This window comes from Protopterus annectens, chromosome 8.part0, assembly GCF_019279795.1.
Source record: "Protopterus annectens isolate FY-2018-M chromosome 8.part0, PAN1.0, whole genome shotgun sequence".
Classification (NCBI taxonomy): domain Eukaryota; kingdom Metazoa; phylum Chordata; order Ceratodontiformes; family Protopteridae; genus Protopterus; species Protopterus annectens.
The window spans coordinates 769,489,453-769,507,669 of NC_056741.1; the positions used below are offsets into that span (position 1 = coordinate 769,489,453).

The window sequence follows — 18,217 nt, forward strand, 5'->3', positions numbered from 1 at the left end:
CCCCAGCCAGGCAAATTATCACAACAGATGCATCAGTCTACGCCTGGGGGGCACACATGGCAGGACAGTGCGTTCAAGGCATATGGACTGCAGATCAAAGGAATCTACACATCAATCTAAAAGAGATGCTAGCTGTACAGAAAGCTCTGACAGCCTTCAAGAATCTATTACATCCAGGACAACTAACAATAAAGACGGACAACACCACAGTAATGTGATACATAAACAAACAAGGGGGTACTCACTCCTACCCTCTATGCAGGCAAGTAATGATTGTATGGAACACAGCTCTGGCTTACCAAGTTCAGTTACAAGCTCAATTCCTGCCAGGAAAGAAGAACACGTTGGCAGACGACCTCAGCAGAAACATCATGGATCCCCACGAGTGGAAACAAGATCTACAAGTATTTACAATGATAACTCAAAAATGGGGCCTTCCAGACATAGACCTGTTTGCCAGTCCTCAAAACTATCAAATAACAAAATTTTGTACAAGGACACTTCACCATCAAGCTTGAAAAGTAGACGCATTCTCTTTCAGTTGGAAAAACCTGACAGCATATGCCTTACCTCCATTGCCTCTCCTCACAAAGGTGCTTCTGAAAGTCAAAAAGGAGAGGCCACGACTGATTCTCATAGCCCCAGACTGGCCACGCCAGCACTGGTACCCACTATTGAGAAATATGGCCCACGGCCCACCTTGGATCTTACCACAAATTACCCATTTGCTCACACAACAAAACAATCAGATTCTTCACAGCCAACTCAAAACCTTAAATCTGGCTGCATGGCAGATCACCTAAGCATCCAGCCAGCTCCTCTTTCCCAAGCAGTTCTGGATGTTATTCTGGAAGCTAGGAGGCCAAGCACCAGGAAGGCGTATTCGGACAAATGGAAAAGGTTCTGTGCCTGGAACCAAGCTGAAGGCCAAGACACATTTCAGCCTCACATGCCTCACATTCTACAGTACTTAACTGAGATGTTGCACAAAGGACTGTCCTTCTTCTCCATTAAAATCCATGCTTCAGCTATTTCAGCCCACTACAACACGGATCCACCCTTATTTTTGCATCCACTTCTAAGGCAGTTCCTCAGAGGGGCAAAAAACATTAGGCCCCCCAGGAGAGCACCTACACCAACACGGGACCTCCATTTTCTTCTGGAAAAACTAACGCTACCTCCCTTTGAACCAGCTTTCTCTGCAGATCTTCAGTTCCTATCATGGAAGACTGTCCTGCTGCTAGCAAATAACTTCAGCTAGAAGAGTCTCAGAGCTGCAGGCACTAATGGCAGTGGAACCTTTCCTCATTTTTCATCAAGACAGAGTTTCTCTACGAACTAATCCTTCCTTTATGCCCAAGGTGGTTTCCAGTGTGGCTTTTAATGAAACCATCCACTTTACCCACCTTCTTCCCAAATCCACAGAACAAAGGTGAGAGACTCCTGCATTCCTTGGACATTCACAGGCAACTTCGTTACTACTTGGACAAAACTAAGGCTTTCAGACAATCTGACCAGCTCTTTGTATCCTATGCTACAGCTTCACAAGGGAAGGCTATTTCAAAACAAACCATTTCCAAATGGATAGGACATTGCATACGTTTCTGCTATACCCATCATGGAAAACCAGATGTTCATCGTGCATACAGCTGCAGTCATTACAGATGGGTTATCCTGCCATCAGGCGGGTCCTCGGTCGGCCGAATTCCAAAGTCTAGGTCCGGCGTCGGTTGTCGTCGCTTCTTTCCTGACGTCAGTGCGACAGGGGTATAAAAGAGGCAGCCGACGCCATTTTCTTCAGTCTTTCTTGCCGCGCCGTGCCCGAAGCAGAAGCAGTTCGCAAGTGCCGGTCAGCCAGCTCCTGAGATTTACGAAAGTATTTCAGCCGAAGTCTTCTTTAAAGCTAAGTACCCCGTTGGGGAAACTTTTCTTGCCTCAGACCGATGTCAGACAAAGTTAATAATTGCATTTCATGTGGGAAGCAAATACCGCATAAGGATTTCCACTCTTTCTGTATACCTTGCTTAGGCCCAGACCGCGACGTCTCGGCCTGCCGTTTTTGTGCTAGATTCAACAAGAGCACTATTAAGCGCTGGGCGGAATTCGCCCTTCATTATTTTGGCAAAAAATTTAATTATATCATGTCATCGGATACTCCGACTCCAGTTTTGAGCAAAAGACGCAAAGATAAGGACCGTCATCCGAGGTCCGCACCGACTACTGAGACCACGCTTAGGCCGACTACCGATTCTCCGGTTCTCAGCGAGGCGCCTACGCAGCCCCTGAGTACCGATGAAACTACATTACAGGTGACTTCAGTACCCGAGGTCACAGGCTCCTCGGTCCCTATTCCTACTGCAGATACCGACGCCACTCTTGGCGAGGAAACTCAGAATTTAGACAGGCCTGCCATTTCTGAAGGCATCTTCAGGCCTTCCACCTTCTCTATTAAATCTTTCACTAAATCTAAAGCAGCCATGAAAACCAAAAAACAGGGTCCTCAGACCTCCTGTCAAGGCCCCATGCCTAAAAAGCAGATGCTTAAAATGGCTGAGGATTTGATTACTCTCATCAGGGGTTCTCAACCCCCCTCTGACAAAAGACCCAGATTAGAGGAAGACTACCCTTCCTCAGATCAGGCTTCTATTACCTCAGAACACTCTGAGGACCAGGATTACGCCTATTCCCCTTTCGAAGACTCTGATGCTGAGGAGTCTATTCCCTCGGTCTCCCCCCCCGAGGACTACTCTTTTGGGGAAACCCTGCATACATTGAGGGAACACTTTCACTGGGAAGGCCAAGATTACTCCGATTCCAAGAAAAGGCTCAGGGAATTTCTACTGCTCCTCCAGCATAGGCCCCTGGCTATCCCTCCGGTTTTAGATATTTGGATGATGTGTACACAGAAGCCAGCCTTAATCCAGATTCTTTACGTCCAGCTCCTGTTAAACCAGACCGGTATTACCGGGTTCCTGATTCTCACCAGTTCCTATATAAAAGTCATACTGCTGACCCAGAAACTATTTCACAGGGTCCCAAGGGAATTAAGGCCTCTACTGCTAAAAACCCATTACCTTCAGAGAGAGATTCCAGAGCATTAGAAAGGTGGGGGAAAAAGGCGTATACCTCGGCCACTTTAACCATGAGGGCATTAAACTGTCAATTCCATATGTTAAAGTACCAACAGTTTTTGTTATCTCAGTTGAAAAGCAAAATGACGCAACCAGAACAGCCAGATTTGAAAGAGTTGCAGGATTTGTTGCATGGTGCAGAGCAAGTGGGTAAACATACCTTGCAGTGTGGTTTTGATGCTTTAGAGGCCTCATGTAGAGCTGCTGTTACGGGGGTCTGTTATACGTAGACCTGCTTGGCTCAAAGAGCAAACCTTACCAGATCATGTCAAAGCAAAATTATTAGATGCGCCACTTCAAAAAGATGTATTGTTTGGTTTTAAAGCTGAGGAGGTACTAAAGAAAATGGAGGAAAAAGCGAAATCAATGCAAACCTCCACGTTTCAGCAGAAACTGGCCTTCAAAAAATTGGTCCTTTCCAGCCACGGACAGACCTCAAAGGGGCAGATACAGACGCCCAAGGGGTAGAGGGCAACCTCAAAGATCTTACAGAGCAAGACAGTGACAAGCACCAACCCCAAAGAGGTGGAGAAAATAGATCACAGTCATTTAGAAAACAGACACAATGACTTCCCCCTATACCTGCCAAGCAAAGCTTTAATGGCAGCACCTTTGGGCGGAAAACTGGCATTATTCTCAAAAAATTGGCATATTGTTACAAAAGACAAATGGATTCTGGACATTATAGACAGAGGCTACAGGTTCCACTTTCACACCCTTCCAAAAATGAGAGGCATGCCAAACCTGCCACAAAATCAAAGGGCAGAGGCACAAAGACAAATTTCCGCTCTCATGGACATGAAAGCGATTCAAGAGGTACCTGCAAAAGAACAAGGTCAAGGTTTTTATTCCAGACTATTCCTGGTACCAAGTAAAGACAAAGATTGGAGACCTATCTTAGACCTATCCATCCTAAACACATATCTACAGGTGCCAAAATTCAAGATGCTCACATTACAACAGCTTCTTCCCATGCTGGGCAAAGGAGTCTTGGCTGGTAACATTGGACCTCAAGGAGGCATACCTGCATGTCCCTATCAGACAAGATTGCAGAAGATACCTCAGATTTCTTGCAGGTTCAACCCATTACCAATTCTCTGCACTGCCCTTTGGCTTATCTACTGCGCCCAGAGTGTTTACGAAATGCCTGGCATCAGTAATCGCCTTCTGCAGACTACAACGAATGCAAATCTACCCATATCTGGATTGCCTGATCCAAGCGGACAGCAAAGACATACTTTTGCAGCATCTGGCATTTGTAATAAAACTGTTAAACTTCCTGGGATACACAGTCAACAAAAAGAAATCAAAACTAATACCTTCTCAACAGATAATTTTCCTGGGTGCCAGCTTGAATACAACCACCCAGATGGGCCTACCTCACGCCAGACAAACAAGGGCAACTGTCTCAATACTTCAGGAAAATGGCAACTTTCACCAGGCTAACTGCAAGGAAAGTCCTGCAAGCTCTGGGATTCATGGCATCTTGCATCCTACTAATCCCATGTGCAAAGCTGCATATGAGGAAACTTCAATGGTACCTAAAAAACTTATGGTCTCAACACAGCCACAGCTTGGAAACAATTATACCATTCATTCCATGCCTTCAAAATGAATTTTTGTGGTGGGCTCAAGCATGCCAAAGAAACACAGGTCTCCCTTTCTGTGTACCTCAAGCAACTCAAATCATCACAACAGATGCCTCAGACTACGCCTGGGGAGCACACATGGCAATCAGTGCATTCAGGGAAAATGGTCCCAAAAAGAGAAGCACCTACACATCAACCAAAAGGAGATGCTAGCCGTGCAAAATGCTCTTATGACCTTCAAAGACCTACTACATCCAGGCCAGTTATTGATAAGGACAGACAACACCACAGTGATGTGGTACATAAACAGGGGGGAACTCATTCATACCCCCTGTGCAGGCAAGCCATGACCCTATGGAACACTGCACTGGAATTGCAAATTCAACTACAGGCACAATTCCTGCCAGGGAAGGAAAACACACTGGCAGACAACCTAAGCAGAAATATGACAGATCCACATGAATGGAAGTTGCATCCTCAAGTTTTCACAAAGATAACTCAGGCATGGGGACAGCCAGACATGGATCTATTTGCTACCCACAGAAATTACCAGTTGAAAGCATTTTGTTCAAGGACCTATCATCCACAGGCCTGGAAAGTGGACGCACTCTTTTTCAATTGGACAACATTGACAGTTTATGCCTTCCTGCCTCTTCCTCTACTGACCAAAGTTCTATTAAAAGCCAGAGCAGAGAGGCCGCAAATGATTCTCATTGCTACAGACTGGCCAAGACAACACTGGTATCCGCTCCTGAAGAGCCTGACACATTCCCCACCATGGATCCTACCTCTACTCTAGTCCCTCTTCTGTTGTCCCAGCACAACTACAAAACCCTTCACAGCCAGCTCAAAACCCTAAATCTAGCTGCATGGAGAATTCCTTAATTTCCCAACAGACTCTCCTCTCCAAGGAGGTGCATGATGTCATCATGGAGGCCAGAAGACCTTCTACTAGAAAAGCCTACTCCGTCAAATGGAAACGATTTTGTGCCTGGAATCAGGAAAAGGGCCAGAATCCTTGGGTAATAAATATTCCTCAAATTTTACAGTACCTAGCTGAGATGTTAAACAGTGGACTTTCCTTCTCCTCCATCAAGATCCACGCTTCAGCCATTTCTGCACAATACAACACTGATCCTCCTTTATTCTCACATCCTCTCTTAAGGCAGTTCCTCAGAGGGGTAAAAAATATAAAACCCCCAAGGAAACCACCAGTCCCTGCTTGGGACCTCAACTTCGTATTGGAAAAGCTGACCCTTCCCCCCCTTTGAGCCAGCTTCTTCAACAGAAGTACAATACTTGTCATGGAAAACAGCCTTTCTTCTGGCTATCACCTCAGCACGCAGGGTTTCGGAGCTACAGGCCCTCATGGCTGTGCAACCATTCATCATTTTCCATCAGGACAGAGTTTCCTTACGAACCAACCCTACCTTTATGCCAAAGGTAGTATCCAGTGTAGCTTTGAATCAGACTATCCACTTACACCCTACCTTTTATCCAAATCCACAAAACAAAGGGGAAAGACTACTACATTCCTTGGACATTCACAGACAACTTTGTTATTATTTGGACAGAACAAAGCCATTCAAGAAATATGAGCAACTCTTTGTGTCCTATGCTACAGGTGCTCAAGGAAAGGCCATTTCCAAACAGACAATTTCAAAATGGATAGCCCACTGCATACGCTTTTGTTACTCATTTCATGGAAAAACTGTGCCTGCATGCATCAGATCCCACTCCACCAGGGCCACAGCTACCTCCGCAGCTTTCCTCAGGGGGGTCCCTACCAAGGACATTTTGGAAGCAGCCACTTGGAGTTCAATGCACACTTTCTCCAAGCACTATCACCTTCCACTATACTCTCCTTCCACTATACTCTAAATCTAGAGCGGGATTTTCTTCCACAGCAGTCTTGCAGGGCATCTTCGCTCCTCCTAGTGCCTACCACCCTTACTTAGCTTTGGGATTCTTCCCATCTGTAATGACTGCAGCTGTGTATGCACGTTGAACATAGTACAGTTTTGTACCTACCATAAATGTAGATGTTCGAGTGCTCATACAGCTGCAGTCCAGGTTGCCCCCCCCCCCCATCCCCTCTTAGGACAGGCCTTATGACAAACACCTTATCATACAACCTATTTGGGGTATTCTTTTTATGGTGTATTTGCTTGCAACTACTGTTTTTTGATTTTTCTATATTGCATGTTTGCATAACATTATGTTTTGCCTTCCTTCTGGGGGCACCTGACATCTGGGGCAAAAAAAACTGAAGAAAATGGCGTTGGCTGCCTCTTTTGTACCCCTGCCGCACTGACGTCAGGGAAGAAGCGACGACAACCGACGCTGGACCTAGACTTTGGAATTCGGCCGACCGAGGACCCGCCTGACGGCAGGATAACCCATCTGTAATGACTGCAGCTGTATGAGCACTCGAACATCTACATTTATGGTAGGTAGAAAACTGTACTTTCCTGCTTCCATTAGGCCCGACTCTACCAGGGAAACAGCTACATCTACAGCTTTTCTCAGGGGGGTTCCAACCAAGGAGATTTTGGAAGCTACAACTTGGAGTTCAGTACACACCTTTACCAAACACGATCACTTACCACTTTACTCTAAGACTAGGGCAGGCTTCGCCACTGCAGTTCTGCAGGGCCTTATAGCCTCCTCCAACCCTTTATGATTTCTCCACCCATCCTTAGCTTTGGGATTCAACCCAAGTGTGATGACTGCAGCAGGGTAACATGATGAACATAGCACAGTTTTGTACCTACCATAAATGTAGATGTTCGAGTGTACACCCTGCTGCAGTCCAGGTTACCCTCCCTCCATCCCCTCTGAACTAACTGGCTAAAATCTCTACAATACCTTCCTGATGTATTTGCTTATAGCTGGAGGGATTTTGTGTTTGTGCAAAATTTACTCAATTTGGTACTAATTACTGACCACCTTTTTGGGGGCACCTGACATCTGGGGCAAGAAAAACTGAAGAAAATGGCGTTGGTTGCAGTATATTTATTTATTTATTTAACATTTGTTGACCGGGAATGTCTGACTAGGTTCCAATGAGCCTGTTTTCAGCAGAGGCCCGGGGAGAAACGCTCCAGATGCATGTCTTTGGAATATGGGAGGAAACCGGAGTACCCGGAGGAAACCCACGCAAACACAGGGAGAACATGCAAACTCCACACAGAAGGCACCCCAGCCGAGAATCGAACCAGAGAACCTCTTGCTGTGAGGCGACAACGTTACCCGCTGCACCACTGTGCCCTGGTGCACTGACAACAGGGAAGAAGCGACAGCAACCGACGCCGGACCAAGACTTTAGAATTCCGGCCAACTGCGGGACCGCATAACCTAACCCAAGTGTGATGACTGCAGCAGGGTGTACACTCGAACATCTACATTTATGGTAGGTACAAAACTGTACTTTTCCCACCTTCTATCCCCCTTGTTTGTCTCTCTCTCTCTCTCTGTCTCTCTCTCCCTCACTCCTTACAGTGCTATTTGGTATTTGCTTTCTCCTGGTGGGATTATTCCACCGTACGCTTAAAGCCTCATCATTCGACACTACAAGGGCAGCCAGCCAGAGAACTCCGGACTCTTCAGCAGGGTATTATAGTCTCTTCCAACACCTCCCTGAACACCGCACCAAGGAGGTCCCTAAGAAGAGGAGATGTTAAGAGGAGGCACTTAGACTCTCTGCAAGAGTCAATCACTGAAGATATTGGCTTTGATGAAGGTGAAGGTTTCCCACAATCACCTCCAGAAGATGTCTCATTCGGGGACATTCTTGAGATCCTAAAACAGAGAGGTGGACTCCAGCAACCCTTCACCTGAGGAGTCAGTGTTTCTGTCAGTGTTTGGAGTTACTTCGCCTGCTGATGAGCTCATTGATTTGGAAGGCCTCCCCAACAACATTGACCTGATCCCTCAGAAACCAGACAAGCTTATTACTGCTTCTGAGGACAAACAGTTTTGGACAAAAGGAGTGCCTATGGATGGTATGGTAGTGGTGGCAGACATGAAGAAGGAACTGAGGAAAGTTCTTCTATCAATCCCTAAACAAGGAGTCTTGGGCAATGGATAGGTTTGGGGAGCGTCTGTGCTTCAGCAACCTTCTCCGTATGGTCCCTGAACTACCTTGCACACTTCACTAGATTACAGAAGGATCCGATTAAAGAGCTTTCAGATATCCTTTCAGGATCCATTTCTGGGGAAGTACAATCCTCTGTTACTTCCCATTTGGCTATTCTCCAGTCTTTCGAACTATTCCATGAGGTTCATTTCACATTTAGCCAAAGGAACGAGTAGAGCAGCAGGTTCAAGCATTGCCATCAGAAGGCACACCTGGATGCGCTTGTGTGACTTTGTGGAGCCTTTCAAATCTACATTTGTCAACGCTCCCTTTGATGGCACGTCCTTATTTGGCCCGAAAGTAAGAGACACATTGTCCAGGTGTGAGAAAGATTGGAAGACCCTATCTGCAGTGGGAGTACATTTCTCCACTCCACAGAGATCTTTCTTCAGGAATCAGGGAAGCAGTGAAAATATGTGATTCAGAAGATCCTATGGGTCTTTTCAAAACAAATGTGAAAGTAGTTCCCCCAGGGGCAGAGCAAAGAAGCCCCAGTGGTAGACGCTGCCCTCATAGCAGAGGAAGCCCACAGAACCAAGGGTCCAGAGAAACTTTCTTTGGCAGACCCTTCCAGCGCTTCTGAACTGAGGCCCAATTGCAGTCCTTTGAAGGCAATCTGGGGTCAACTCTCCCTGCACCGGAGAGTCTGGCTGGAAGTAACATCAGATATCTGCGTGCAGAGGATCATTTCCAGAGGATGCATTATACCCTTTTCCCCTCCTCTTCCCCAATCCAGAAAAATCCATTATTTTCCACCCAGTCAGTGGGAACAAGCAGCTGTTCATGTACAAAAGCTGCTAGAAAAATGAGTCATCCATGAGGTCTCACCAAACCAGAGAGGATCCAGAACTTACTCAAGATACTTTTTAGTGCCAAAGAAAACAGGGGACTGGAGACTTATCTTGGATCGTAGCAACTTGAACAAATCAGTTTAAAACAAGTTCTGGATGGTCACACTTCAGTCCATTCTTCCATTTCTGGAAAAGGATGACCGGACGTGCTTTATAGACCTTCAGGATGTGTATTATCACATAAAGTTGAACAGCTGATCCAGGAGGTACTTGTCCTTCCAGCTGGGGGATGATCGTTATCAGTTCAGAGTACTGCCCTTTGGTCTCACCACAGCCCCCATGGTGTTTACCAAGTGTTTGGCAGTAGTAGCAGCAGCTCAGTAGACTGGCTCATTTCTGTCCCAACCAGGCATCAACTATTGAAAGCAAGAGATAGCATTCTCCAGACGTGTTTACATTTAGGGATATCTGTAAACTTACAAGAAATCCTATCTAGAATCCACTCAGTTTAAACTTTATAGGAGCAATTCCCAACACAGAAGAGACAGTAGCCTCACTCCCCCCTTCAAGAGTGGAGGGAATCAGGTTGCAAGTCACAAAAGTAATCGGCAACAAGATCTCCTCACGACTGATTCATCAGACTTTAGGATCCATGGCGGCAGCAATAAAGCTAGTCCTGCTGGCCAGATTTTGTATGAGAATTGTGCAATGGCTGTTATCAGCACAATGGTCTGTCTTTCAACAACCAGTGTCAACTCAAATAAAGATCACCAATATTTGCAAAAAAAGTGTCAAATGATGGATTCAGTAGGATCAGCTACTACAAGGTTGCATATTTGTTCTCCCCTAGCCCAATGCCACAGTGGCCACTGATGGTTCCCAGCTAGAATGGGTGGGGGGGCATTTTCTGGGCAAAAGCACTTGGTCCCCCACAGAGGCTAACTTGCAAATCAACTTCCTACAGATGAGAGCAGCACTCTTAGCATTGCAGGCTTTCCGTGATGCTCTTCCCTTGGGAACAATTGCAATTCAATCAGACATATCAGTAGTCTGGTATATCAACAAACAACGAGGAACTAGATCATACTCCTTGTGTCAAGAAGCTCTGAGTGGCAATGAGCAATCTCTTCCAATTGCTTTCTCATAGCAATGCATATTCTGGGGAGGTCCATTGTGATAGCAGACAAATTGAACAGGTGCAATCTTCTACCCCACAAATGGTACCTCAATCAGAATGTGACGGAAAGGATATTCTATCAATAAGGTCAGCCTTGCTTCTCCCTTAAACAAGTGTACCAAATACTTTTCCCTGATCCCCCCCCCAAGTGGGAAGTCACCAAGGGATGCTGTTCACAGTTGGCCCTCCTGTCTCCTTTATACCTTTCCCCAGACTCCATTAATTCCGAAATTTCTGCAGAAAAAGACCAGGTTGAAGAGCAAAGTATTCCCCATTGCATCATATTGGTCTCGACAGATTTGTTTCCCCTTTGTCTTCTCTCACTTACTTCACCAACTGTGGATTCTGGATCCAACTCAAGGCGACCTGTCTCATCCGATGGGCATGATTCACCCCGATATAACGATTCATTCATTGGGCATTGCAAAGTAACATTGATCCCTTCTCTGCTCCTGTTCATAATATTCTTGATTTTTAGCCCACCTTTTCAAAGAAGGGTTGTCTTCGACTGTCAAAAGTCCATTTGGCAACACTATCCAATTTTCACATTGGTTTCCAAGGTTCTTCAGCTGCTTCACATGAACTGTGCAAAGCTTTTTTGAGAGAAACTCTCTTTTTAATGCCTCTTATAAAGACCCTATTCCCCCTTAGGACCTAAATTTGGTGCTGCAGGCTATTATACACACACCCCTTTTGAACCAGCAGCTAAGTGCAATCTCTCATTCTTTTCTTGGAAGACTTATCTTCTTGGAAGCCATAACTTCTGCAAGAAGAATTTCAGAAATTTGAACCTGATCTTCCAAGCCACATTATTTGATTTTTCACAAAGACAGAGTATCTCTTCATACTAATCCATCCTTTTTTACCAAAGGTGGTATCAGAGACAAATATCAATCAGTCCATCAGTTCACCAGTATTTGTTCCAACATTTGAGAACAAAGGTGAGTACTTGTTGCATTTATTAGATTTTCAGACAATTGCATTTTTATCTTCATAAAACCAAAGATGTCAGGAAATCTGACCAATTTGTTTCCTTTTGAGATGTTAAATTGGGTAAGCCAGTCACCAAAGTAACCTTGTTCAGATGGCTCACCAGTTGTATTTCTTTCATTTATGATCATTTGGGCATGACCTTACCAAAATCTTTACAAGCTTATTCCACTAGAGCAATTGCAGCTTCATATATTTTCCAATCTAGAGCCTCTATGGATGACATTTTTGCCGCAGCAGGTTGGGCTACCCGTCGTACTTTTGTTACTCATTACAAATTGGATTTGGTCTCCGGGGGTAGAACATCATTCAGTTCAGTGGTGCTAAGGAACATCTTTACTTGAGTCCACCCAGAATTTAAGGTAGCTGAGGATTCTGTCCCATAGGTTTAGAGAGAATGAAAACTGACATCATCAGATAAAGAAGTGATGTACTCACCATAATATTCCATCTGTGCTGTCCATTTTCATTCTTCCTCAACTCCCCACCCCCACCCCCTGCTTTTGAACTCCTAGAAGAATGAGTATTCTTAGGTGGGCACTTAACTTGTACTCAGCTCCAGATATAGTCTCTCTGGATCCTTCTGATATTTTCTTGTACTTCTATTAGCAAACAAGATCTGAGGGACTTGGGAAAGGTGCATTGTGAGTAAGGGAGAAGCTCAAGAGTTTTTTGGTTACCACCAGCTGTTGTAATGGCTGAGTCAGATTCAAGGAATCTGATCAGAACCCATAGGTTGAGAAAGAATGAAAATGGGCAACACGGGTAGAATGGTATGGTGAGTACATAACTTCTTTTTTCATACCGTCAATTTGTGTGCTTAACAGCATTCAATCTACATTAAATCTGTATATCTTACTGATTACTGTACTGTAAAACAAATGTGTTTTATTTTACAGGTTTATGGGTGTTTGTGTACATCAGGGGCAGTTGCATGCACTTACTGAGGTAAGATTAATTTCATTTTGCACTAAGTGTGTACCTATGAGAAGATTGTTTTAGTTTACGTCTTGTTCATATTTTGTTTGTCTAATGTTTGTCACTCCAACTGCATTTAATGGTATTTTGGGTCATCTGCAAGGTAACCCAGTACTGGTGAGCTTTCAAAATCTCGGGCTCCCCTCTCTGTCTTCCTGTGACAGTTGGTTAGCTGAGCATATACTGAGAGGGAAGCATTCAGCTGTCACAGGAAGTGAGTGCTCCATCTTTTTCTGGCATTCAAAGAAAAGTCTTCTGACTTTTCACAGGATCCGGTGTGGATTTTTCCAGGTTTCTGCTCAAATAAGCTCTATTTGGAGACCCCATACCTTTAATTTTATTGTTAAATTACTCTCTTTATTTTGTTTATTTTAAAAATACTTTAATATTTTATTTCTCTCAGTGTTTATAGTAATTCCTGTGGAAATGTATGCTTGTAGTAGTGTTTGACTTCTGTCCTTGACGAATACTTGTTTTTGCTGATGTTCATCGTGTTTCACTGTTGCAGTCATGACTGTAGGGCTCTCCCCTGCCGGCAGGCAGTCCTCGGTCAGCCAGAATCCCAAAGTCTGGGTCCGGCATCGGCCGCTCAGCCATGCTCCCTGACGTCAGAGCGCCAGGAGTACAAAGCTGACAGCCGACGCCATGTTCTCTAGTCTTTCTTGCCATGCGGTAATAGCGTTCGCAAGTGCCGGTCGGCTGACTCCTGACAATTTTTTCTAAACTTACTTCAGTCCGAAGACTTTCTTCTCCTACTCAAAGCTAAGTACCCCGTTGGGGAAACTTTTTTCTTGCTCCAGTCCGATGTCAGAAAAAGTTAATAATTGTATTTCATGTGGGAATCAAATACCTCATAAGGATTTTCATTCTTACTGTATTCCTTGCTTAGGCCCTGACCACGACGTAGCTAGTTGTCGGTTTTGTGCTAGATTTAATCAATGTACGATTAAACGAAGGTACGATTTTGCATTTCATTACTTCGGTAGGCGTTTTATTTACAAAATGTCATCGGACACTGTTCCGGCTACCGGAGTTCACAAACGACGCAAGGATAAAGACAGGTCTCCGAGGTCCAAATCAGACGATATTGTACAAGCAGAACCAGCTTCTGGTTCGGCCGTCATCAGTGAGGCGCTTTTGCAGCCCCTGTCGTCAGCCATTTCAGAACCGATGGCCGAAACGGACTCCCACGAGGAGCCAACTAGGCCTTTGAATATTTCTGTTGCAGGACCTTCGAACAATGCTCCTTCGGGATGGGTCCAGAGCCGCTGTGCAGGTACCGGCTTCCGAAGGGATTTTCAGGTCTACTCAGCTTCTAATAAAGGCAAAGCCAAAGACAAAGGCCAAGACTCCTTCCAAATCAAAGACCACAGCCCAGGCCTCTTCTGATCCGGCACCCAAGTCTCAGAAACAGTTACTTAAGATGGCGGAGGACTGACTTACTATGATCAGGGGTTCACATCCCCCTCTAGATAAAAGGTCAAGGCAGGAAGTGTATTATGACTCCTCTGATCAGGCTTCTGTTTCTTCAGTTTCTTCTTCTGACCAGGAATATTCTTTCCCTCCGTATGAGGATTCTGATGCTGAGGAATCCATTCCTTCAGCTTCGCCCCCTGAGGATTTCTCTTTTGGGGGAACATTTTCACTGGGAAAGACAGGAGTACTCGGAATCTAAGAAAAGACTTAGGGATTTTCTTCCCCAACATAGACCCCTGGCTATCCCTCCTGTTTTGGATATTGTGGATGATGCTTTTTCGGAGGCTAACTTAACTCCTGACTCTTTTCCTCCGGCTCCTGTTAAGCCAGACAGATATTATAGGGTTCCTGATTCCCACCAGTTTTTGTACAAGAATCCTACTGCTGATCCTGAAACCATTTTTCAGGGCCCTAAGGGGGTTAAGGCCGCTACTGCTAAAAACCCCATTCCCACTGAGAAGGATTCCAGATCTTTAGAAAGATGGGGCAAAAAAAGTGTACACTTCTGCTACTTTATCTATTAGGGCTTTAAACTGTCAATTTCATATGCTGAAATACCAGCAATTTCTTCTGACGGTTTTGAAACAAAAGCAAACTTCCATTTCCGCTTGTGCAGATAAGGAATTCCATGACTACGCCACTGAACAAGTTGGGAAGCATGGTTTACACCGTGGATTTGATGCCTTGGAGGCTTCTTGTAGGGCTGCTGCCTCTGGCACAGTCATTAGAAGGCATGCATGGTTAAAGGAACAAAACTTGCCAGATCAAGTAAAAGCTAAGTTATTGGATGCTCCTGTTCAGCATAATGTTTTGTTTGGATCTAAGGCTGAAGAGGTGATAAAGAAGATGGAGGACAAGGCAAAATCCATGCAAACGGTTAAAGATTTCTTACAAGTACAGCCACCCACATTTAGTAGGAATTGGCCTACAAAAAATTGGTCCTTTCCCAATTCAGACAGGCCTCAGAGGGGTAGATACAGACGCTCCCGAGCAAGGCCTCAAACGCAAGCCTCTTACAGACCAAGACAGTGGACTGCTTCCACCCCTAGGGAGGAGAGGACAGGTCGCAAGCTCATAGAAAACAGGCTCAATGACTCCCTCTGTTGGGCTGCAGGAACTTCTTGCCTGGAAGCCCCTCTCGGAGGAAAACTTTCTCTCTTTCACCTAAATTGGACTCATATAACCCAAGACAAGTGGGTTCTGGATGTGGTTTCAAGAGGTTACAAATTCCATTTTCATACCCTACCAAGACCATGCGGATGGCCAGATCTTCCAAAACATCAGTGGTTAGAGGCCTTAAACCAGGTGGAAGCTCTCTTGGCTGTGAAAGCCATAGAACTGGTTCCACTTTCAGAAATGGGGCAAGGTTTTTACTCAAGGCTCTTTCTAGTCCCCAGAAAGCAAAATTCATGGAGACCCATTCTGGATCTGTCAGTCTTGAACACTTTTCTCGAGATACCAAAATTCAAGATGCTTACTCTACAGCAGCTACTTCCAATGCTGACCAAAAAATGCATGGATGGTAACTTTGGATTTAAAGGAGGCATATTTACACATTCCCATCAGGCAGGAATGCAGAAAATACCTCTGGTTCAAGGCCGGATCGAGACACTATCAATTCTCTGCGCTGCCCTTTGGATTGTCTACTGCGTCCAGGGTCTTCACCAAATGCCTGGCTCCAGTAGTAGCTTATTGCAGACTCAAGGGAATTCAGATTTACCCTTATCTGGACGACTGTCTTATTCAGGCAGACAGCAAGGATGTCTTACTCCAGCATCTAGAATTTGTTCAGAATCTTCTCAAGTTCCTGGGATTCACTGTAAACATAAAGTCAGATTTGACGCCCTCACAACCGATAACTTTGCTGGGTGCTCTTCTAAACACAACAACCCAGGTGGCATTTCTGACATACAAAAAACAATTACAGCTGGCTTTAACTTTCAAAACCTTGGCAACATTAACTCAGCTATCTGCAAGGAAATTCCTGCAGGCTTTGGGTTACAAGGCCTCCTGCATCCTTCTCGTACCATATGCAAGACTACATATGAGGAAAATACAGTGGTACCTAAAAAGTGTACGGTCTCAGCATTGCCACAGTTTAGACATACAGATCACCGTCCTGCCTTGTCTTCAAAAGGAATTCCTTTGGTGGTCCAGGGCATGTACTCTAAACAAAGGAAAACCCTTCAGTCTGTCTCCAGCCAGTCAGATACTAACCACGGACGCCACAGACTATGCATGGGGAGCCCATTTGCAGGGCAACTGTCTGCAGGGCCTTTGGACAAAGGATAAGAAGCACCTGCATATCAATTTAAAGGAAATGTTAGCCGTTCAGAACGCTCTGTTGGCCTTCAGGAATCTTCTACAACCAGGACAACTACTGATACGGACAAACAACACCACAGTTATGTGGTACATAAACAAGCAAGGGGAATCGCATTCCTATCCCCTTTGCAGATTAGCCATGAATCTATGGAACACAGCTCTAGCTTGCAAACTGGACCTTCAAGCTCAGTTTCTACCAGGGAAGCAAAAATTCCTGGCAGACAGTCTGAGCAGAAACCTGTCGGACCCACACGAATGGATGCTGGACACCGAAATATTCAAGATGATTACAGCAGTCTGGGGATGTCCTCACATAGACCTCTCTGAATCCCACCTCAATCATAAACTACAGATTTTTTGCACCAGGACATTCCATGAACTAGCTTGGAAAGTGGATGCACTATCATTCAGTTGGAGAAACCTCTCGGGGTATGCCTTCCCGCCTCTACCTCTTCTTCCATGGGTGTTATTAAAGATCAAACAGGACAAGCCCAAGATGATAATTTTGCTGGCCCCAAATTGGCTTCAATAGTTTTGGTACCCAACACTGAAAAACCTTTCTCTGGAGCCCCCTTGGGTTTTACCACAGACTCCGAACCTTCTGTCCCAACACCAGGGTCTGGTTTTGCACTCCCATGTCAAAACTCGCAGCCTGGTTAATCCAGGGTCTATGATTCATTCTCTCCTACCCAAGCAGGTTATGGATGTCATTTTAGAAGCCAGACGTCCTAGCACTAGAAAATTTTATGCAGGAAAATGGAAAAGATTTTGCTCCTGGATGCAGGCTCAGGATTCGGATCCTCTTATTCCTAACATTCCTCTGATTTTACTTTACCTGACAGACCTCTTACATAAGGGTCTCTCGTTCTCTTCCATAAAGATACATGCCTCTGCTATTTCTGCTCATTATAATACAGATCCTCCAATCTTTTCCCACCAGCTCATGAAACAGTTTCTCAGAGGAGCTAAGAACTTAAGGCCCACTAGATCTCCACCCATTCCTGCTTGGGATCTCCACTATGTTTTGGAAAAACTCACCTTACCTCCTTTTGAGCCTGCTGCCACATCTGACAACAAGTTTTTATATTGGAAGACAGCCATCCTGTTAGCTCTGACCTCTGCCAGGAGAGTTTCGGAGTTGCAAGCTCTCATGGCTGTGGAACTTTATATTATTTTTCATCAAGACAGGGTGTCTTTAAGGACTAATCCTACTTTCATGCCTAAGGTGGTTTCCAAAGTGGCTTTAAATCAAACTATTCACTTGCCAACTTTTTCCCCAGTCCTCAAAATAAGGGGGAAAGGATCTTGCATTCCTTGGATGTACACAGACAACTACGTTTTTACCTGGACAGAACCAAGGACATCAGGAAATCAGAACAATTGTTTGTTTCTTATGCTTCAAGTTCCCAAGGTAAAGCCATTTCAAAACAGACCATTTCTAAATGGATTGCTCATGGAATCAGATTTTGCTATTCACACCATGAAAAGCAAATCCCAGGGAGTATAAGGACTCACTCTACCAGAGCTGCTGCCACTTCAGCTGCCTTCCTCAGGGGAGTTCCTACCAAAGACATTTTGGAAGCTGCAACTTGGAGTTCAGTGCATACTTTTTCTAAGCACTA

The 18,217-nt window shown here is 45.0% G+C and overlaps 1 protein-coding gene across 2 annotated transcripts in view; it reads left to right on the plus strand.

Moving 5' to 3' along the window:
• The window catches only part of TESK2 (testis associated actin remodelling kinase 2), a 1,590,840-nt gene that overhangs the window by 478,948 nt on the left and 1,093,675 nt on the right, over positions 1-18,217 (plus strand). For both annotated transcript variants that reach the window (XM_044080241.1, XR_006365853.1), the window contains exon 4: positions 12,716-12,764. In XM_044080241.1, the coding sequence (XP_043936176.1) occupies positions 12,716-12,764 (49 nt within the window). The remainder of the gene's footprint in view (positions 1-12,715; positions 12,765-18,217) is intronic.